General features: G+C 42.1%; 2 protein-coding genes across 4 annotated transcripts in view; one reads left to right on the top strand and one right to left on the bottom strand.

Moving 5' to 3' along the window:
- LOC110710782 (mannosyl-oligosaccharide glucosidase GCS1-like) overlaps window positions 1–2,563 on the top strand; it is a 15,006-nt gene extending 12,443 nt beyond the window's left edge. For both annotated transcript variants that reach the window (XM_021889125.1, XM_021889132.1), the window contains 8 exons: window positions 474–623; window positions 697–747; window positions 936–992; window positions 1,067–1,213; window positions 1,551–1,642; window positions 1,787–1,896; window positions 2,003–2,066; window positions 2,160–2,563. In XM_021889125.1, coding sequence (XP_021744817.1) covers window positions 474–623; window positions 697–747; window positions 936–992; window positions 1,067–1,213; window positions 1,551–1,642; window positions 1,787–1,896; window positions 2,003–2,066; window positions 2,160–2,322 — 834 coding nt within the window. In that variant the 3' untranslated portion in view covers window positions 2,323–2,563. The remainder of the gene's footprint in view (window positions 1–473; window positions 624–696; window positions 748–935; window positions 993–1,066; window positions 1,214–1,550; window positions 1,643–1,786; window positions 1,897–2,002; window positions 2,067–2,159) is intronic.
- On the bottom strand, window positions 2,557–23,215 carry LOC110710796 (nuclear pore complex protein NUP54-like). Of its 2 annotated transcripts, XM_021889139.1 has the most exons (10): window positions 22,488–23,215; window positions 22,294–22,347; window positions 21,727–21,786; window positions 21,485–21,595; window positions 20,292–20,363; window positions 17,889–17,954; window positions 17,686–17,772; window positions 17,284–17,385; window positions 17,044–17,193; window positions 2,557–2,989 (listed from the first exon to the last, which is right to left on the bottom strand). In XM_021889139.1, the coding sequence occupies exons 1-10, from the start codon at window positions 22,971–22,973 to the stop codon at window positions 2,873–2,875; spliced, it is 1,305 nt and encodes a 434-aa protein (XP_021744831.1). In that variant the 5' UTR covers window positions 22,974–23,215; the 3' UTR covers window positions 2,557–2,872. The 2 variants fall into 2 exon arrangements, with proteins under 2 accessions (XP_021744831.1, XP_021744835.1); XM_021889143.1 differs by lacking the exon at window positions 20,292–20,363 and having other exon boundaries at window positions 22,488–23,208.
- Window positions 23,216–23,242: the final 27 nt, after the last annotated feature.

Raw genomic sequence — 23,242 nt, forward strand, 5'->3', positions numbered from 1 at the left:
TGACGGGCCTGTTTTACTAGCTGAGGTTCTAATAGGACATTATTAATTTTAGCTTAACTTGTGACTGCCATTTCTACATGTGAAATCTTCCTATTTGTCGTTTGCACGGAGCATACCAAATATTTCTAATGGCATTCCTATGATCATGGTTATCCTCAACTTGTCTTAGGCATGACAGTGTGTGTGTGTGTACTATAAAGTTTATGGTATACCATATACCTTCCTCTTTGGAAAACTCTTATACTTGCTCGAGTAATATTGAAAATAGTACTATAAAGTTTAGGGGTTTTTTTTTTGGCGGTCAGCCAAGACTGTATTATGTTTTTGATTGTAGTGACATGCTGCTTTTTTTGCTCATGCACTTCTTACACAAATGCAGGTTAGATAGGATGAGAAACCTGCTTGCAAGCTTTTTGCTGTCTTTGAGTTTGTATATTTCATGTTGTAATATTATTACTTTGTGGAATTTTCAGACATTGTCATCTGGGTTGGATGACTATCCACGTGCTTCTCATCCCAATGAAGATGAACGCCACTTGGATCTCAGATGCTGGATGCTTCTTGCAGCAGATTGCTTACAGACCATTGTCAAAGTTACTGAAATTTCTAATGAATCGGGGAAGGTACAACGGTGTGAAATATTTTCAAGCTTTGGTATTTGTTAGATTATTAAACCTCATGAATGGATCACTGCAGGAGTATGGTTTCACTGTCAATCAGCTGTCAAATTTTGAAATTCTCAACAAGGTCTGTAATTCTAATACATTTTAAATTTTTCTATTTTAGTGTAGCATGTCATGATTGTCATCCATTCTTATTTCTTGTGTGAGGGTCATGAGAATTTAGCATTACATTTTGTTGCTTCAGCTTGCTTTTGGAGAATTTTTTTATTCTGTGTATATACTTTGTGAAGTTTCTAGACATTTTCTATACAGATGCATCTTGATGAGGCTTTTGGAGCATATTTTGATTTTGGCAACCACACTGAAAAGGTATGCTTCTAATTTAAGTGTTTTTTCAGCTACTTGTATGGTAGCTTGTGACTGTGGTATATTTCCTTTTGTAGGTTCGTTTACGTACGCAATTGAAGATGAATGGAAATCATGCCAGACAAGAGATGGTCCGAGAAGTCCTCGAGGAACCAAAACTTCAATTTGTACCTCATCTTGGCTATGTCAGCCTCTTTCCATTAATGGGAAAACTTATACCTCCTGTAAGTTGCAGGTTTTCTTGATATACCATTTTATGGTTGGAGGTGTTTATCGGTTATGAGAAAAGTGTACATGTGACATGTATTAACATCTGACCATGTTTAAAATGAAAATTTTGGTTGAATGAGAGTTTCTTACCCATCTGTCAAGTTGTTAACTGTCAAGTACCTGACCACAGGTACTCCAAGGAAGAAGATTCTAGATAGGATTACCTTACTTAATTACCTCCAATATTGGATGGTTTAAGATGCTCACAGTTATTCTCATAATTTACTTCATAAATGCATTTCTGTGAAGTAAATTTTTTCCCTGCTGATAAGAGTAACAATTATGTTGCAGGAGTCGTGGATTTTAGGGAAACAGCTCGATCTTATTTCAAATAGAAGCTTATTATGGACCAATTATGGGATTCGCTCCCTTTCCAAATCAAGGTGGTAATCCTTTCACATATGTTGACCGGTCTTCTTGATCTATTGCTGTCAAATTCATGCACTTCTCACTCTTATACATTTAGATTTTTTTTTTTTTTTAAACAACAAAAACTCTGACTATGCAACTTATTTGATTTGCTCCAGCTCCATATACATGAAATACAATACAGAGCATGACCCACCGTACTGGAGAGGGACAATTTGGATAAACATGAATTACATGATCCTCTCTTCTCTCCACCACTACTCTGAAGGTACTTGATTAAGATACAGAAATTTAAATTTTGAATATCTATATGCTTACATGAAGTTTAGTTTTTGGGTGTGACAATTGTATTTTATGGCTGTATCGATTCACAGCTGATGGGCCCTATAAATTGAGAGCTAAAACCATTTATTCTGACTTAAGAAGCAATCTTCTAAGGTACTAGCAATGTTTACCCATGTAATGCCAATATGCTCACTTGCTACATCTGAAGTAGTATGTAGATGTAATAATTTGTATTCAACGTGGCAGAAATATCATTCAAAACTATTACAAGACTGGCTATATTTGGGAACAGTATGATCAGAAGACAGGAAAGGGTAAAGGTGTCCGACAATTTACAGGTTGGTCATCACTTGTGGTGCTAATAATGTCAGAAAGTTACAGCAGTAGCTGGGGAATGTCAAATTCATAATCAGCCAAAGATTTTGAAGAGAAAGTATAATCAACTACAAAAAAATTTGCAGTAGTTTACGCCATGCTTCATTTATGTTAACTGAGAATATTTCGCCACTAGTATTATTGCGTCATTGTGAAATACAAAACTGTAGTGTAAACTTTCTAGATTTGGAAACAGGCATTGTGCCAATCACTACAAATCAAATTCAACTGGACAATTGCGCATGTCAATTCATTAACACAGTTAAAATGAGCAAGCTATAGTAAGACTTATGAAGCACAGAATCTGGTTTTACAATTACTTTAGCTGGATTCTTCAGGATTGATCAATGTGATGTTATTGCACTTTCGAGATTCAAAGCAAGCTGGATTCCTCGGAATTGATCATACATGTATTGAGAAAACAGCTCTCTAGTCTGTACTATTACCATATTTTACTCACTAGTACGATTATAACCCATTGTACTATTGATATAAAGTTACAAAATTAAAAATTACTAAGTTACAATATCTGCAGTAAAAAAATATGGTGCAAGCAAACCCGTCCATCTCATGAAAGCTCTTAATCAACTACCATCTCCAATCATTTCAGTATCTTCAGACATAATAATTTCCATATCCCGAATGTCTCGCTTCAATACATTACCAAGTCTTGCTATGGCATCAGTTTGCTGCTGTAAAACCTGCCAAATCAATAGTACCAATGAAGAAAAAAGAAAGAAGCTGATGCATATGGTTTAGAAGCTAAACTGCAATGAAGACTGCATTGCATGTGAGACGACAATTATATGAGAATTGTGATATTTGGACAAGACTAATTCATAAGAAAGTTTTCTAGTTGTCAACAAAACTTGTTTTATAAAAAATAAGAATTAAAAAGAAAGCAATTAAAATGGAGAATCTCATAATTTACTAGCATAAAAATGATAAAATTAAGTTCTAAATTTTCCAAAAACATATTGTTTCGGGTGAAAACAATGGGACCTTGTCGAAGGTCCGATGAAGTGGAGAAGACTAGATTCGATCCAAGTAATGTTGGGCCGAAGGTTTCCTGCACAGTAAACACACGTAAACTAGCCTCGGGGGTGTTGCCGAGGAAGACCCCTCCGATGCTAAAGTCAGTACAGTGTGTAGAAAGAGAACACTATGCAAGAGAATTAATTGCTTGAGGCTTTGCTTTAATGAATGTACAAATGTAATATTGATGGCTTTTATACCTTTGCATACATGGAGAAGTTGGGCCTTAGCCCAATTGGCTTGCCTTGAGGACTGATCTTTGACTTTAGCACAATTGGAGAGATGAACCTTGACCTTGGGCTTTTAATTGGATCATTTAATGCCTAGGCCCAATTGGACTAAATTGGACCCAAACAACTTGCCCCCCAGACCCGATTTGGAAGGATGACGGGTCGGGTTTGATTTAATCAGAAAAGGAGGGAAGTGAATGATTTAATTAATCCAAAAATTTGAATTTAAACCGTAATTAATGAGATAACAACAGTTAAGGCGGATAATTGTGGAAGTTGGACGGATAATGGGCAGTTTAATCGCAAGGTCGTGTGTTTAACGGTTACTTAGTGGGGTATTTAAGAGAAATTGAAACGCGGACTCCCCGTATTCCCATTTCTGGAGATATAATTAGAGGCACGTCATCTCTCCTCACTTATTCACCAACACAAACCCAGAATTCTCGAAAGAACCCAAGAACCAGCATCAAAACTTCGCAAATTCCCCGAGCATTAAGCTTAGAAACTGAGACTCGCCACTACCAATTCGTAAATCGGCAACTTTCGCTTCAGATTAAGGTAAATTCCTTTGATTTTAGTTTATTTTTCTTCGAATTTGAACTCCTTCCCTTTTTTTCGACTTTTTTCTTCGAAATTATCAATGGCGAGAGGAGTTAGGGGTAGAGCCCGTGCTCCAAGAAGAGCAAGGCCAATTCCCGATCCCAGGAACAGGATTGGGACCTGGAATGGACAAAGAGCAGAGTCTGACCCTGCTGAAGGGATTAGGGCAACTCCAATTTCCTCGGCTCCTCCTCAGAGAACGGAGGGGCCGAGCGCTTCTGGGCGGGACGATGAAGTTCCCGCTGTCCTTTGGGATATCCTTCCCGGGTTTTCAGAGTGGGAGGATGCCGAAGTAGCTTCGGCCATGATAAAGAACCGCCCCTACTCATGGTGGGTGGTGAATGCCGAACAGTATCGGTTTGCCGAACAAATTGAGTTGCATTACGGCATCCTTGAAGCTGATGGGTATTGGTGCCGAATGCCCATGGCATCCGATAGAATCCATCGTCCACCCCCGGGGTATGTGGGGGTGTACACAAGACAACTTCAGTATGGGCTGAGGTTCCCTTTGGACGTATTCGTCCGAGACTTGCTGATCCATTACAATATTTCCCTATGTCAGCTAACTCCTATTAGCATCCGAAGGGTTATGACATACTTATGGGTCTGCAAGTTCTTCAGGTATGTGTCGAACCTGCACTGCTTCAAAAAGCTTCATCGGCTAGTGCCGAATATTCAAAGTGGGCACGGAAGTCATGGTTCTGGGTGGTACCGGATTGAGTCTCGGCCCCAGTACCTAACCATGTGGCCGAATGACTCTTCAGACAAGGACTGGAGAGGTCAATGGATTTGGGTTAGGGCACCCACAGACCCGGGCCACCCTTGCGTCTTCAGCGCTCCCTGGTACCTTGCTGAGCCTGATCCCGATATGGGAAGTTTAGGTCCCCCCGCAGATAACGGCCCAGATCCAAACCTTAATCAACAGAATATCTTCGGCAAGCTGCCGAACCAGGGGGGCAGCGGCCGAATGCAGCATATCCCGGAGACTTGGCTCCCCGATACGCATTACGTTTTCAAAAGAGAACATGCTAGCAGCTGTCGGCCTCAGCCGAAAGTTTAAGGATGGTAAGCTTCTTCGGCTGGGGCGAGGCCTTTTAATTATCTCTTTTTCTCCTCTCACTTCGCTTTTTTATGCTGTGCCAACCTAACTGAACTGACCTTTCCCCTTTTCTTTTTTAGAGCGGGACGAGACCAACGTCGGCATTAACTACGCTCGTCTTGGCGTCAACCGAGAACGAGTTGTAACTGATCGGGCCCCCTCTATCACTGAACCGCGGCATAGAGAAGTTCATCTAGACTCTTCCCACTTCCAAATTGAGGTTGTTGCTCTGTATCAGAGGCAGAAGCCTTGGTGGAAGAAGAGAGATCCCTGGTTTCAGCTGCTGGACGAAGAAGCTGAAGTTGTCCGTACGGCCGAAGAGGTTGCACAGGTTATTGAAGCTTGTGAAGGAGGAGAAGGGTCCTCCAGGGCTGCTGAAGAAGAAGCTGCAGCTAGGGCAACTGAAGAAGACGAGGCTTTGCTGAAGACCTCGGTGAGCTTTCAGACTTAATTTTCTGTTTCTGTTTGTTGTTTTGTTGTTTTGTTTTTTTTTTATTTACTCACATTCTTCCTCCCCCCTGTATTTTACAGTCTGAAGAGAGTAATAGACACAGAGAAGGGAAAGCCCATGTTCGTCCCGAAGACCAGATAAAAGAAGAGTCCTCAGACTCAGACATGGACGAGCAGCCGCTTCAGAAAAGGCGCCGAAGAATGGCCATCATCGGCCCCCATGACTTTCAGCGGAGGCCGATGACCATCGGCGTCGAAATAAGGGAACCCGAGGAAGGCAATGGATCGCCGAGGGTTCCCCGGCCACCACCTCAATCACCTCCAAAGACCCCTCCGCCACCTCCCGAGATGGAGGTGGATCAGAAAACTCCCGAACCTAAGGGAGGGGTCCAAGAAGAAGTTCAAGAGAGTGCTGCTGAGCACAAGAATGAGGATGCCGTGATGCCCAGTGCTGAGGGTTTCACGGCAGACATTGCAAGAGAGGTTGAGGCCTTCGTTCTCACCCCTGAAGAAGAAGAGGTCATAATAATTGACTCTTCTGAGAAGGAGGATGCTGAGCCATCCAAAGTTAAAGAAGCTTCATCGTCATCCTTTCCTTCCTTCCAGACTCTGCAATCTGGAGAAATGAGTTTCTCGGCCCCCCGAATTCCAATCCCAGATCACATCTGGGACCTCATATGGGGTCAAAACCGAGAAGGTGCTGCAGCCTACTTCGGCGATTTTGCTGGCATGTCCAAAGTAGATAGGGCAAGAATCTGGTCGCTGAAGGCCACTGCTGGGATGGGCGAATCCAGCAGATCAGTTCCTGACCCAGCCAGGTCTAACCAACTGCTGATGATGCAGGTGATTTTCCTTGCCTTTATCTCCTTTAAAATTCAGCTCTTTACTTATCATTATTATTATTATTTTTTATTTTAACTTGTGCTCCTGTTTTCAGTTCGTGCACAATCAGACTCTCACTGTAGAGCTGATAGATACCCTACAAGATAGGGTAGACGCTGCCGAGCACGACAAAAAGGTAGCCGAAGAGGAGTTAAAGCTTGCTAAGCTGAAGCAAGCAGCAGCTGAAGAGAAGCAGCAGAAGGGTGAAGAATATGAGAAAAAAGCTGCTGAAGCCTTCAAAACCTTCTGCGATGCTATGGAGAAGGAAGTTTTTCCCCCACTGATGGAAGGGGAAAAATTCCTCCAAGAGCACATGGGAGTGGACATCTCCAAATTCAAGGCTACCATTGAGAGCCGAATCCAGGAAGAGCTGCTGCACAAGCTGAAGTGCAGCAACGGCTAGAAGCTCTTGAAGCCAGCAGAATGGCTGCTGAAGAGATGCTTCATCATGCGCTCAACTTTAGACTTGCCGCTTTCTGAATTTTTGCCTTGTTTGTTTTTTTGCTTCAGCTTGCCTTGTCGTACAAAACAGTTTATTTTTTTGCTTCTGTACGTATTTCGGCAGCTGTTATTTTCCGCTTGTGGGCGGCTGCCGATATAGTTTCTTAACTTATTTGAACTTGTAGCTCAATTTCTGAGCATAAATTATTAATTTGATGTTCTTTTCTTCAGCTGCTTTGTTTTTGAGTGCTTTACTGTTTCTTCAATTCTGCTGAATATAAACTTGCATTGGTAGTGCTTCTTGCCCCCCCCCCCCCAGAAATTGAAGTATGGCTTCAGCTAAATAAACAATTTCTTTATTTCTTAAAAATGGGTATTCGAAACACAGGGCCAACTGAAGGCAATGCTTCGTATAATGGCTTTCTGGGATACAAGGCTCAGTTAAGGCAATATCCCAGAATTGTCCATGGACTCATGCCTTTGGAGAACAAATCTTACTGAAACTTGACTTCAGCTGAAAGACTAGAGTTCTTTAAAAAGACGAGTTTGCCAGCAATCAGAAACCCAGTTACCCGAAGGCGAAGGTTTCAGACGAGGCTGAATAAACAATTTCCAACAGTTGCTGTTATCCTTGATTTTCTGTCTATCATTGAAAAATGGATATCCGAAACACAGGGCCAACTGAAGGCAATGTTTCGGATAATGGCTTTCTGGGATACAAGGCTCAGTTAAGGCAATATCCCAGAATTGTCCATGGACTCATGTCTTTGGAGAACAAGTCTTACTGAAGATTGACTTCAGCTGAAAGACTAGGGTTCTTTAAAAAGACGAGTTTTGTCAGCAATCTGAAACCCAGTTACCCGAAGGCGAAGGTTTCTGACGAGGCTGAATAAAAAACCCTTAAAGAGTAGATAGAACCGAGAAAACTTTGAAAGGATAAAAAGTTGCGAATATTTATATAAATGGCGGCTCCAAGGCCTTTCATTAATTCAAAATGTACTTACAAAGATCGTTCGGCCCCGAAGGGTTTACACATGATATTTTTTCAGTACATCAGCGTTCCAGTGATTTTTCAACTCAGTTCCATCCAACTGCCGAAGTCGGTATGTCCCTGGCTGAAGCTCATCACAGATTTCATAAGGCCCTTCCCATGCAGCTGAGAGTTTCCCATGGATTCGGCCTTTCTGAACTACAGCAGCATTCCGAAGGACAAGGTCTCCAATTTTAAGAGGCCTTGCATGGACCCTTCGGTTATAAAATTTGCTGATTCTCTGCTTATAAGCGGTCATTCTGTCTCGAGCTGAGTCTCTTACTTCGTCGAGGAAATCGAGAGATTCCCTCATCAGTCGCTCATTCTCAGCCGAGAAGTGGTGCACTCGTAGGCTCTCAGAGCCAATTTCCACTGGAAGAACGGCTTCGGCACCATACACCAGTTTAAAAGGTGAATAGCCTGTTGCCTCTTTTACAGTTGTCCGAAGGGACCAAAGGGTTCCAGGGAGCTCCTCCAGCCACTTGGACTTTTGATCTTCCACCCTCTTCTTGAGGGCATTTAGGATCTGTTTATTTGCAGCTTCGGCTTGTCCGTTACTTTGCGGGTGGCATACCGCTGAATATGCCAGTTTGATGCCGAACTGATCTGTATACCGCTTCAGTGGTAAGTTATCAAATTGCCTCCCATGATCGAAGACAAATACTCTCGGGATGCCAAAACGAGTAATGATATTCTGCCAGATAAATTTTCTGACAGTTTGCTCTGTAATGTTCGAGGCTGCTTCGGCCTCGATCCATTTACTGAAGTAGTCAACACCAACTATCAGCCATTTTTCCTGGTACACAGCCTCTGGAAATGGTCCTAGTATATCCAGTCCCCATTGGGCAAACGGGAGTGGATTAAGGATCGGTTGAAGATCCCTTGCTGGCTGGTGGATAACTGGAGCGTATTTTTGACATTTTTCGCATTTCCGGACCAGCTTCTTAGCATCTGCGATCATGGTGGGCCAGTAATATCCAGCCCTCAATGCCTTGTGGGCTAAGGTCCTTCCCCCAATGTGGTTCCCACAGATGCCGAGGTGAATCTCCCGTAGGATATAATCTGCATCTGTTGGTCCCACGCATTTCAGCAATGGGGCTGAGAAGGACTTTTTCAGAAGTTCCCCTCTGAAGACAATGAACCTTGAGCTGGTTTTCTTCATCTTGGAGGCCAAAGCTTTATCTTCGGGAGTTTCTCCCCGAAGCTTGAAAGCTAGGATGGGGTCCATCCAACTAGGCTCTGGGTCAGCGCAACACACTTCAGGTGCTTCGTCGACACTTCTCTCTCGACGCACTTCTACATATACAGATCTGTTCAGCTCGGTAAGAGTTGAACTGGCAAGTTTGGAGAGTGCATCGGCTTGAGTATTCTGACCCCTTGGGATCAGCTGAACCTCAAAAGTTTTCAGCTCTGCAATGACTGACTTGGTCTTGGCAAGATAAGCTATCATGGAGGGCTCTTTGGCCTCGTAGCTGCCGCTAATCTGATATGCAACTAGCTGAGAGTCTGTTTTCAGGCAGACATGATCGGCTTCCAGGGAGATGCACAATTCTAGGCCGGCGATTGCTGCCTCATATTCGGCTTCGTTGTTCGAGGCCTTAAAAGAAAATTTTAGTGCATACTCGAAGGATTTGCCTTCGGGAGAAGTTATCACTACTCCTGCCCCCGAACCGTTTTCGGTGGAAGATCCATCCGTAAACACGGTCCACACTTTCTTTTCATTGTCTAGCGCTTCTTGGTATGAGCATTCGGCCAAGAAATCCGCTAGAGCTTAAGCCTTAATGGCAGCCCTCGGACGGTAGCTGATGCTGAATTCGGTGAGCTCAAAAGCCCACTTGGCTAGCCTACCAGATTTTTCAACTTTGCCGAGAACTTTTTCCAACGGCTGATCAGTTAAGACCACTATCTGATGGCAATCAAAATAGGGCCTCAGCTTCCGAGCAGCTACTACTACCGCGAAAGCGACTTTCTCGAGTAGAGGGTAGCGAGTCTCGGCATCCGTCAGTGTATGACTGACAAAGTAGATCGGTTGCTGACTTTTACTTTCTTCCTTCAGCAGTACTGCACTGATGGTGGCTGGGCTAACGGCCACATACAGGTACAAAGTTTCTCTTTCTGCTGGGCTAGCCAGCGTTGGGAGTTGAGCCAGATGCTCCCGAAGCTGTTTAAAGGCGTCTTTTTGCTCTTCCTCCCAAACAAGCTCTTTTGTTTTCGGGAGTTTCAGGGCTTTGAAGAAAGGTAACCCCTTATCCGAAGCTCTGGAAATGAACCTCGAGAGGGCTGCCATTCTTCCGGTGAGCCGCTGAACATCCCGCTTTGTTTTCGGCTCAGGAAGGTCGAGCGCTGCTTTGACTTTGGAGGGATTGGCATCAATCCCCCTTTTGCTGACTATGAACCCAAGGAATTTCCCTAACTTCACGCCGAAGACACACTTCTTCGGATTCAGCTTCATTTGATGCTTTCTTAAGGTGGCGAAAGTTTCAGCCAGGTCCTTAACATGGTCCTCAGATTTTTTGCTTTTGACGATCGAATCGTCGACATAGACTTCCATGTTTCGGCCCTTTTGATCGGCAAAAATTTGATCCACCAGCCTTTGATAGGTTGCCCCCGCATTTTTCAATCCGAAGGGCATCATTTTGTAATTGTACACCCCAGCGTTCGTGACGAATGCCGTCTTTGCTCGATCGTCGGGGTGCATGAAGATTTGATGATACCCCGAGAATGCGTCCATGAAACTAAGCAAGGCATGGCCACATGTCGAATCGACTAGCTGATCGATCCTCGGCAAGGGATAGAAATCCTTCGGACAAGCCTTATTTAGGTCCGTGAAGTCAACGCACATCCTCCAGGTACCATAAGCCTTCTGAACCATCACCACATTTGCCAGCCATTCTGGATATTGGCAAGGCTCGACGAAGCCTGCCTCCAGCAATTTTTTGACCTCGGCTGCGATGTCTCGGTTCTTATTAGCGGAGTAATTCCGCTTCTTTTGCTTAATTGGTCGACACGTTGGGTCAACATTAAGCTTATGGGAGATGAGGTCTGGACTTATCCCGAGCATATCAGCTGCCGAGAAAGCAAACACATCTCTGTTGTCCCGAAGGAGCTGAAAAAGTTCACAACGGGTGTTCGGATCAAGGTCCATCCCGATTGTTACACATTTCTCAACGTCTCCTTCGGCCAACTCAACTGTTTCAGTCTGTTGGTCCATGTCCATTGCTGATGGACTGGACTCTTCAGAATCTGGCCTGCTGCCTATGTCAGCAGGTGTCCCAGTCTTTTTGTTTTTCGGCTGGCTCTCTGAGTCTTGTTGTTCAGCTGAAGAGCTAGCCTTTTCCCTTTCGGGCCCTTTACCTCTAGGTACAGATCCTTGGGCCGAAGCACTTAGGCCTTTCGGCTTTTTTGTGCTTGGCTCTCTTTCTTTTTCTTTCTCCTCCTCATCCTTGTCGTCATCTGGGCGACTACTGGATGGCTTGAGGTAGTTGCACCTTCGGGCGTCCTTTTGGTTGCCCTATATCCTTTCGGGGAAGCCAGCGTCTGAGACGTAAATCATCAGTTGATGATAAGTTGAGACGACCCCTTGGATATCATGAATTATGGGTCTCCCCAAAAAATCACGTTGTACACTGAAGGAGCGTCAATGACCAAAAATTCAATCATGACGTTCCTGGCTGCCTCATCGCAGCCGATGGTGATAGGAAGTGTCACCTTCCCATCTGGATAAGTTGAAGCCCTGTTGAACCCGGATACCGGGTAGGGTACCGGCGTAAGGTGCTTGGGCTTCAGCTTGATTTGATTGTAGGCCTTTCGGAACAGAATGTTTGCTCCGCTGCCACCGTCAACAAGGACCTTACTGACGTCGTGGTTGGCCACCGTGGCGATGATCACCAACGGATCCTCGTGAGAGAACGTTATCCCCCGGCAGTCGGCGGCAGTGAACGTCATGTTCGGCACCGGCGATTGGGGAGACTGAATGTCAGCGTTGTTCACCTGGTGAGTCAAAGCCCTAAGGTGTCGCTTGTGCTCCCTCCGAGAGCATATTCCTCCCGAGATAACATTGATCGGAGAGAATTTCCCCTCCGGTTTTTTACTGACGTTCCGGGGGAAGTCGAGGTCTTGCCGAGAGTCCTTTGCTGACTTCTCGGACTCTTTTTTCTCGCGGTGATCCGCGATGTATTTTTTCAAGTATCCCTTCCGGACCATGTCCTCTATCTGGTCCTTCAGTTGGATACACTCCTCAGTGTTGTGTCCCGGAGACTCGTGGAACTCGCACCACTGATTTTTATTTTTTCGCTGATACCACTCTGGGAGTGGTCTCGGCTTTCGGTAACTCTGCTCCTCCTTCGTCACGCTGTAAATTTTGCAGCGTGGAAGAGAGAGCGGAGTGTAGGACTCGTATCTGCCTGTGTATGAGGCAGATTTTTCCTTCTTTGGGTCGCTGGCCGAAGATTGCTCCGAGGACTTTGACTTTCCCTTTGCCTTATGGCCTTGGCCTTCAGACAAGGGTATTTGTCTTTGTTTCCCTCCCCCGAATTGAGGTTGGGTTTTCGCTTTGTTCCATTCTTCGGCTCGGATGAACTTATCCGAGGCATTCAGAGCTTCCTCCAAGGTCTGTGGGGTATGCATGACCATGAAGTCTAGGAACTTCCCGGGCTGAAGGCCATTCTGCATTGCAAAAACGGCTAGCCCCTGGTCCAGCTGAGAGACGCTGGATGACTCGTTACTGAAACGGGTCAGATAGTCTCGGAGGCTTTCGGTTTTCCCCTGTTGCAGACTCATGAGTTCTGCAGTAGTCTTCTCTCGGCGGTTTGCCGTGGAAAACTTGCTCCTAAATTTGGAGGACAGATCATCCCACCCTGTTATGGAGCCTTGCTTTACTCCCTTGGAGATCCACGCTTGCGCGACCCCCTTGCGAGTGGTTGGGAAATATTTGCACCAAGTCGCTTCGGATCTGGGGCAAAGATGCATATGAGTCTCATACGAGGCCACGTGGTCCTTCGGATCCGAGGTCCCGTCATATGTGATGTGCGACGGTTTTTTAACCGTGGGCACGTGCTCGTATCCATTGCTCGAATGGCGAACTGGCGGGTAGCATAACGGCCTTGCCCTTGTTCCTGGCCGAAGGGACCGCGCTCCGCCCTCTTAGAGAGGTAGGAGTGGTTTTCGTCCCTGGCTGGAAAGTTTGGGCCTCGGCCGCAGGGAACGAGAGGCGACTGTGCACGCTCAGTTCCTTGCCGCCGAGTCGGTCGAGGACGCTTCGGCGAACAGTCTCAGGTCGTTGTCGGTGAGTAGATTCTGGCCAAGAAGCTGAGCTGCTGCTCTTATGCGTTTCTGGTCGGGAGGATGAGGATCCTTTGAAAATTGAGGGTTCTTTTTCCTCTCTTTTTCAGTTTTTCAGGTATCCTCTTCCCACTCTCCCAGTTCCCGGGAGGAAGGAAGCTTCCCACCATCACGGTCTAGCTTCCTCCGTTGATGCTGGGTATGCGGAGGAGTACGATCACGAGGTGGTGGCATATTTTGTGCCCTCATTGCCTCCATGAGCATTGTCAGTGCTCTTGCCACCTCCTCCGAGCTGGGCCCCGCCAAAGGGGTCCTCGGCCGAGTATGGGAATGAGAGCGCACAGTCGATGGTTGGCTTTGGGGCACTGAATGTGTCCTATGATCGGACTCACCTCTGCTAGACCGAGAGTGACTCGGCCTATGATGAGAGTTATGAATTACGGGAGAAAGGGAATCCTCCCTGTATGATCCTCCCCCCGAGCTGGCACCCTTGGGAGAGTTCCGGTCCGACGAGGGTGATGGTGTAGGGGTTTTAGGCTTTTCGCCTGCTCCTTGACGGAGGCCTTTGCTCTTGCGGTTCTTAGCCATTGCTACTAAGATTATTGCAAGATGATCTTGGTTAGAAATTTGGCTTAAAGATTTTTGAAAGTCTTCCCCACAGACGGCGCCAAATTGTTTCGGGTGAAAACAATGGGACCTTGTCGAAGGTCCGATGAAGTGGAGAAGACTAGATTCGATCCAAGTAATGTTGAGTTGAAGGTTTCCTGCACAGAAAACACACGTAAACTAGCCTCGGGGGTGTTGCCGAGGAAGGCCCCTCCGATGCTAAAGTCAGTACAGTGTGTAGAAAGAGAACACTATGAAGAGAATTAATTTCTTGAGGTTTTGCTTTAATGAATGTACAAATGTAATATTGATGACTTTTATACCTTTGCATACATCGAGAAGTTGGGCCTTAGCCCAATTGGCTTGCCTTGAGGACTGATCTTTGACTTTAGCACAATTGGAGAGATGAACCCTGACCTTGGGCTTTTAATTGGATCATTTAATGCCTAGGCCCAATTGGACTAAATTGGACCCAAACACATATAATTATACTATGTTCACAAAACTGAAATTTAGTGCGTCTGGTGAGCCTATGACAAATCTTAAGACTCGAGAGCAGTGAACCAAAGACAATACCACCAAGCACAATGCCCCCGGAAAATCGAGTTGCTTATGGACAATATCCAAAAGTAGAAGTGGAGTCTTGTCATAATCATACAGAACCTAATGAGGCTACAGTTATTTGTTGCTCTTGGAGATATTTATTCATTTGTTGATGGTATATTATCTTACTACCTCCGTTACATATTATGTGCAACTTTTGAATTTTTTGTATCTCACAAATAATACCTTAAAGTTGCACATAATATGTAATGAAGGTAGTATTTTCTTTTCTTAAAAGATAGATTCTAGTCTTGAGAGAAGACTATTCTAACTTCTTTTTCTTTTTTTCTAGAAGACTATTCTAACTTTTTGTGTACTTTACTTAATAAAAAAATAAAAATAAAATACCACAGCACTACAGGCATGCTTTCCCAACACTTGTAAATCCTATGTTAGACATCAAATTTGAATCTTTGAAGCAGATAAGCTCTCTTTTAAAACCCTCAAGATTCTTAAGACTCATCAAATTTGAACCATTAAAGCAACACGGGTTACTTTCTTTCCAAGTAATAAACTCATCCTCCATACAACAACGATAAAAAATTCACCCTTTATTTCCATTACACAAGAACATATTTTCCCTTCCAATATTTAACGAAGTAAATCCCCAACTAAGCTTAAGAATAAGTACCACAAAGACCCAAAAGAAGATACAAAGAGGTGATTAATAAACTCTTTCCGTAGCTATAGTTCAAGTAAGGACCAGAGTTTTAAAGGCTCAAAAGTCTATGCTTCAAAATAGCACCAGAGTTTTCCCATGGCCCCAAAGCTCTCTTTTGGGTTTCAGAATAACTGTATCATCAGATTTTGGTATCCTCCTAGATCACCTTAAGATTAAAACTACTTGGTCTCTTGGTATTTAGTACTAACAGTCACGATTTCATTTACTGATAAGAAAAGTTATTGAGGGGATAAAATAAAAGCAAATTAAAATAGTCAACTACATTAGTTGATAGCCAAAAAAGTGTGGCAACATACGTAACAACAATTGAAATTATTCAAAAAATATCTATAGAGTAGCACCAAAGACCTAGTTTGGTTGACATAAAATTTCCAAAATGGAGAAATTGTAACTTCCTTGGGAATTCCATATTCCCGCATAACATGGAAAGTTATTTACCTAGCCCCCTATCATTCGTAATTACCATGAAATGTATTTTCCAATATGACAACCAAACAACCTTAACCAAACAAGCACCTCTTACCAATAATGGCCTACAAGCACCCTTCCAGACTTCACCTTTAAGGCGAGATATTTCAAACCATATAACCCCCACAAAGCATCTTTATCCATAAAACATTCCCCCAAACCACCTTCATAACCTTTGGTTTGTGATATCTAAACCCTCTGCATTTGCTTTGAGGTGTAGCCTTTGGTTAGAAGATAATTCTAATCCCATTATCATCAAACTAAAACCAAAAACTACATCTCTATCATCCAAGATGTCACCATCTAACCCAGTTACACCAAGAGATATTTTCTTTTGACATTCCCTTGACCATCTTTAGAAATATCTAAAGGCTTGAAGTTCCCGAGAACCAAATTTCCAAACTTCAACTTGCCTTAATAGACCTATTTGGTATCTCGAATTTCACATGTAAACCCACCAAACTCATATTTAATATTCCATAAGAACATTCAAAAATTCTTGTAATCAAACACTTAAGTAGGGGTTAGCCTTCAGATTGAAGATCTGAGATTAACCAAAAGCTCTCTTTCATGGCCTATAATCTTGTCATTGCTTGCCTTAGAGCATTCTAAGCTTATCAGGAAAAAAAATCAACTTTCACCAACAACGCGAAAGCCTTAGAGCATTCTAAGGATCTCCAGCTGGAAACAAATCTTAAGACCAAAATTCCTTACAATTTATTCTCCCAAACCACCCAAAATCTTCTAATTCCCCAGGACAGCCTATAACACTCAACAAAGAAGAGCTACAACACAATCTGAAGTGTGGCTCTTGTTTAGACCGATTACAGTGGCAAATTGGTGATCTCCAGTGCCAACGTCGAGCAAATGCATCTAATTATCATCCACCCTGAGGACAAGGTGGAAGTTTAGGCAATCAGTAATGTAATGAACCGACCTAAGGGGGGCATTATAGGTAGTGCATAATAAGTTGTTAGGACTAGCTGCAGCAGAAAATTAGATATAGGTCATTATGACGAATGTGGATGAGAGTTCTCTTTTAATTTTCGTTTGTATTTTGAGAGAGTGCAAGCCTCTCGAATGCTTGTGTGTATCGGTCACTTGTTGACATTACCAGTTTATCACTCATAATCACCATCATTTCACATTAAATCAACATCACTAAATCTGTCAAGTCAAGTCAGTTCATAACAAAATCACACAACAGTCACTTTGCTCTTGTGTGTATATTTGATATAGTATTCAGAAATAGGTCATCATATAAGGAGCAATTGTTCCATATATCAAACATTCAAACCACTCATGCATAACATAAACTCCAGAAAAATAAGAGATCCTTTAATGCTAACCTCCTGCATGTCGGTGAGACTTCGCTCATGAATTTTAGTTGAACCTGGAAGGTATACAGAGATACTACCACCATTGGAATTCACCTGAACACGAGATACTGTCAGCAGGTTTTGTACTCGCCTTGAAAGTTCTGCCCCAGATCCTTTGAGCTGCAGTTGAAAGTTCTCAGGAAAAAGCCACCTCAAAACTTTAATAATCTTCAGGGATGTGGGGGATCGGAGGGGAGTAAACCCACATACCTGTCTAACTATAGCAGCCAACTTCTCAGCCAATTCAACTTCCCCTTTCATTAGGGGCATACGACAACCTTTTCCCTCAAGAGCCTCCACAATTCTCATTACCTAATAAAGCATATGAGCAAACAACAGTATCAGCATTGAGGATTATTGCATTTTACAGATGGTTGCTGGTTATTATTGCATGAGCAAACAAAAGTAGCAGATAAGTGGAGCCTGGACATAAGTTTCTTTGAATGAATTGTACAACAGGCAGTAATGACATCTTATTTAGCCAAAAAGAATAGACTATAAAGATAAACCAAATTAATCAGAAACTTTTCTGAGCTATAAGCATAAATGGCAGCAGAAGCCTCATTCTCCCCACCATCTCCCAAAATAACCAATAAAAATCATAAGTCCCACCCTTAATAAACGTCTTTGAAGACCTTGCTCTTTCTGCTTCAATCTCTCAATACGAGGTAGAGTGTCAGCTTGGAAATGCCTTTGAAGCTGCATAATGTAGAATGATATTACAAAAAAAAAAAAAAAAAAAAAAAAAAAAAAAAAAAAAAAAAACTAACTAATGATCATACAAAAATGAAGACTAGCAGACAGATAAACAGTACCGTCTTCACATTGCCTTGAGTCATCCGCAATCTCTCTGCATCTGCAACAATAACTTCATCTTGAAGCTGCAGCGATATGGACCAGAACAATCAATTGAAGATGTCTTAATAAAATATCCGATTGCAGCATGGGGGACGGATCATAGTTCCTAAACCTCCTTTGAAACATATAGGAGGCATGGATATCCCCCTTGACAGCTAATGATCACATACCAATATCAATCCCACATCCACCACCATGCTCTAGCCAAAAAGGCATCAAGATTGCAGGATAGGCAGAGCACTCATAGAAAAACAAATATTTGCAACACTGAAAATGCATCCAACTTCACTGATTTTTGTAAATGTTTAACACAATTTACATTATAACCTCAGAGTTATGCTTCACAGGTCCAAACTTCTACAACACATAAATAGGCCAGAGTTATGCTTCACATGTCCTTTTCCCTTCCCAAACCACCTAAGCAAAATGTCTGTATTTAGTTTCCTTTCTAAGAAAGATTACAGGCAAACATAGCTACAGCCAAAATGGAGAGATGCAAATTAGTTGAGGAGTAAAAATGGACTTCTACTCATGAGTAAATCAAAATAGTGCAAGAGCAGAATCAATCAGGAACAGCTAGATTTGGACAATCTATGTTGACTAACAAATGCAAGTCCTTTTCACTTCCTTTTTCATTTCAAGAAAGTCATACATATTTAGAGACTTCTGAGGATTATTTTCATGAGTCAAATAGAAAGAGTACAAATGCAGGTCCACATCAGAAAGAAATTCTAGATAACATTTTAACGTATGCAAATTCAACTCAATAAACAGATAGCTAAGGACCTGCCAAGATGCAGTATGAAATTTTTATCAACTAATCAAGGTGACCTAATCATGAGAGGAGGGGGGGGGGGGAGGAGTTTATACCTTGATAAAATTCCAGTTTTTCAAGACCTCAGGCTTTCAGCAATAATTTGTGAACTTTGGAATGAAATATCCAGATAAACGGATGCCTATTTAAGAACAGTTTCTAAAAATCAACTGAACATAACAAAATGACCACATGCAGAAGATACTAACACCACCTGATCGAATATTAGCCTAGTCAGGGCCACCTGCCTAACACTCACTTTTCCATTTCCCTCGGATTAAAGCATATATATATAACTAAATAAGGTGCTCATGGGAGATGCAAATGCCTTTTCTGAGACTCCTCCTTTAAGCAAGGTAAGGAGATATGGGAAATCCAGATATACAATCAGATTTTGCATACATAAAAACCAAAAAATATGCTCAGAGATGTTGGGGGGGGGGGTGAGGGAAAGGAGTTTATACCTTGATAAAATTCCAGTTTTTCAAGATCTCAGGCTTTCAGCAATAATTTGTGAACTTTGGAATGAAATGTTCAGATAAAAAGATGCCTATTTAACAACAGTTTCTAAAAATCAACTGAACATAACAGAATGACCACACGCAGAAGATACTAACACCACCTGATCAAAGTCAGAGCCACATGCCTAACACTCACTTTTTCATTTCCTTCAGATTAAAGCATATATATAACTAAATAAGGTACTCATCGGTAGGGGTGAGCAAAAATTCAGGGTACCCTGAATCGGAACCAGAACCTGTACAAGAGGTTCCGGTTCTGGGTAATAAATAGAGAACCTGTTGCAACAGGTTCCGGTTTAGGTTCTCGGATTTTTTGAACCGGAACTTGTAGGGCAATGTATAAAAAGCTCAAAGGCGCACTAAAGCGAGAGGGGTTCTGCTGCGCCTAGGTGCGCCTCAGTGCTCTTTGAAGTGAGGCGCACTATATGGGCAATTAAAAAATTTTGGCTGAGGCGCAGCGCTTTTTGTGCGCCTAACCCAAAACGCCTTGCCTAGACCAAAATAAGCGCTCACCCCTGATCGTCTTGCGCATAGGCGCGCTTTTTCAAACACTGTTGTAGGGTAACCTGTAACCTAATAAAAATGTTACTTAAGCCCAAATCATATATCAATTTAAGCCTAATTTTTACTTAATATAAATAAAAATAATTGTTATAACTATATGTATTAAATTTGGTAAACACCTATTTTTTATTTGTTTTATTTGCAAACTATAAATTTATGACCCTACAATTTATTTATTTTTAAAAAAGATGAAATAAAGTACGAAATATAGTAAAAGACAGGGTACCCTGAATCGGAACCTACAGGTTCCGGTTCGGGTTCCCAGTTTTCAGGAACAACAGGTTCCGGTTTCTCATTTTTAGGAATCTGTTGCAACAGGTTCCGGTTCCAAGAAATTTAACAGGGTACCCTGTTATGCTCACCCCTACTCATAGGAGATGCAAATGCCTTTTCTGAGACTCTTCCTTTAAGCAAGGTAAGGAGATATGGGAAATCCAGATATACAATCAGATTTTGCATACATAAAAACCAAATAATATGCTCAGAGATGTTGTGCATCCCATCCGGCCATACAGAATCAGTACATTGCTGACCTGCCCATGAAAAGTGAATGCCTTAAATTTGCAACTGCTTCCAGGTAAACTAGACTCTGATTAGAAAATTTCTGTTATGTTGTATAAGATATGCATAAGAATAAATGAACTATCATCCCACAATTATCATTCTGAAAGCTCCATCAAGCATACATAGAATGAGAGAATACAAGTTTGAAGGTTTCCTGTAGATAGGAAGTCCCCCTGGGGGGATTTAGAGGAAGCTCTTTTTAGCCTTACCCTTACAGTTAAAATGAGGCTCTTTTAGCCACCAGCAATTGTTACAGATAATTGGTGAGCACGAAAGGCTAGAAATTGGGGATTGGGGGGGGGGGGGGGGGGGGGGGGAGCAATAATTCATAGCTAACCAACTAAAATTTACTCAAGGAAAATGCCCTCTTTGAAGAATATGAGGTCATGTTAATATAGAAGTTTAACTATTATGTTTGCTTTTTTTCTACAGCTTTATTTTAAGTTTATTTTGTTTTAGTTTAAGCTATTTCCTAGCACTTTGCATTTTAACAATAGCTCACAAGTCACAACCAATTGTGCTTTCCTTTGTCAAATTAGGCTTTAATAATACTCCCTCTATCCTATAATATAATGCTCATTTTCAAGTTCAAGGTTGAACTATAAAAATTTCACCAAAAATTCTCATTAATATATACATAAAAAACAGTCATATGAGATATTGCTAGATTTGTCTTATAATGTAATTTTAAAATGACAATGTTTCTATAACTTTTCTAATATATAATTAGAGGTATTAATTGTTAAGATGAAGACGGTGCAAAATGAAATTGACATTATATTACGAAACAGAGGAAGTATAAGAGTTATGTTGTTTTGAATACAATTTATATCCAGAATTGATTTTGGAGGTATTTTGGCACTTAAAGTGCACTGTGAAAGGTTCACGCTTTGGCCTTGCACTTCACGCCTTCGAAAACTAAGGATGGAGTCGTATCACCATGGAACTTTGCTTGATAAATTACACATAAATTCATTATCAGACAAACTAACCAATGGATTTTTCGCAAGAACGCATTTATAATCGACAAGACAAGACTAGTCTTCTTGAAGTAAAAATATATAGAATAGAAAACGCATAGAATGACTACCTTCAAACGACTTGATAGATCTTTGAAGCCTTTTACAAGCTGAGGCCATAAGCGCTCCCGATTCGTACTATCCATGCCCTCAAGTTTCCCCATAGCCTCAGCCCACATTATCTGCCACGGCCAAATCAATACAAGTTCACAAACTTGCAGTTACATTTTGTGCTTCAAAGAAAACATAAACCGAAAGAAAAAATATATAGCTCATCATAATATAACACCACATAGCATATTAAAAAACTTACATCTGATACACCAGATGGCTTAACTCTGAATTTTGGATCTGTCACACTGAATAACAAATGCTGAAACATCAACAAAAAAAACGTTTACCATTGCCACGTCAAAATCAAAAAGAGTAAGCATATGCAAAAATGAATACATTTTTTCTCTATGAGGACACTAAGCAGGACACTCAACAATAGATTAATTTATACATCGGTAACAGAATTAATGTATACAATATTTTTTTATACAGTTCCACCTTCACACGCACATATTTCCCGCAACTATTCCGGACATCCATCAATACAACCGAACATTTAGAAAATGATCTTCGTCAAAACATAAACACCAATAAGTTGTGCATGAATTATGAAAACACATGACTAATTTAATTTTCAGACAACTTAAGCTCACACTGATAGTTTACAAAAAGATCAGTCTGATGCCTAAAAATATGACAATATTTCGTTTTTCGGTAATCCTAGATAATAATAAAGGCATCACAAACTTGAAGGACAATTCTATGAATCAAAATTGAAGAATTCCATAACGCTAAATTTAAGAGTGATTTTTGGCGGGAAACTAACCTTAAACGCGTATTTAGAATTTCCAGGCTCATCCTTGTATGCATCGACAATAGTCTAAATTATAAAAAACAATCGAGAATTATACACACAAATAGTCAATCAAACAAAAAATCAAAATGTAAGCAAATTAAAGAAAATCGACAAATTAGGGTTTCAAAACAAAATGCGGCAAATTCCTACAAAGTAATTCGAACCTGAATGTCGCGCTCGGCGAGGGAGAAAGGTAAAGGAGCAACAGGAGCCATTTGAGTGGTGAGCTGCTGAGCACCAGAAAGAGTAAACGGCGTCGTTTGCTGCGGTTGTTGTTGTTGCTGTTGAGGAGTCTGAAACGGCGTCGAATTGAACCCAAATCCGGTATTCTGCTGCGAAAACGGCGTCGTTTGTTGCTGCTGTTGAGTATTCTGACCAAAAGGAGAGGGAGTATTGAAGAGAGAAGATCCGAGAAAAGGCGAAGACGGAGTTCCGAAACCCGGCGTCGAAGGAGTCGCACCGAAAGCAGGTGTCGACGACGGAGTTCCGAAAGCTGGCGTCGATGATGGAGTTCCGAACGCCGGCGTTGACGACGGCGCTCCGAAGGCCGGCGTTGATGACGGCGTTCCGAAGGCCGGAGTTGACGACGGCGCTCCGAATGCCGGAGTTGACGACGGTGTGCCGAAGCCGGAGGAAGATGCTCCGAACATTTTTGCGGAGGCGAGAGAAAAGGAGAGAGAGAGAGTGTAAAAAATGTAAATTGATTGAGGTTTTTGAGGGAAAACGGATTTTCTTTTGTTTCCTTTGGTTTTGGATTTTGGAGGGTTTTTTTGAGTTTTGATTATAAACTTTGTGAATCTAATGTAGTGATTAGTGAGTGATGGATGAATTTATTGAAAATGAAAATGTATATACGAGTATTTGTTTTTAATATCTTGTAATTTCATAAAGTATGTTTATATAGAGTATAATGGTTTGT

Source organism: Chenopodium quinoa, unplaced genomic scaffold (genome assembly GCF_001683475.1).
Source record: "Chenopodium quinoa cultivar QQ74 unplaced genomic scaffold, ASM168347v1, whole genome shotgun sequence".
NCBI lineage: Eukaryota > Viridiplantae > Streptophyta > Magnoliopsida > Caryophyllales > Amaranthaceae > Chenopodium > Chenopodium quinoa.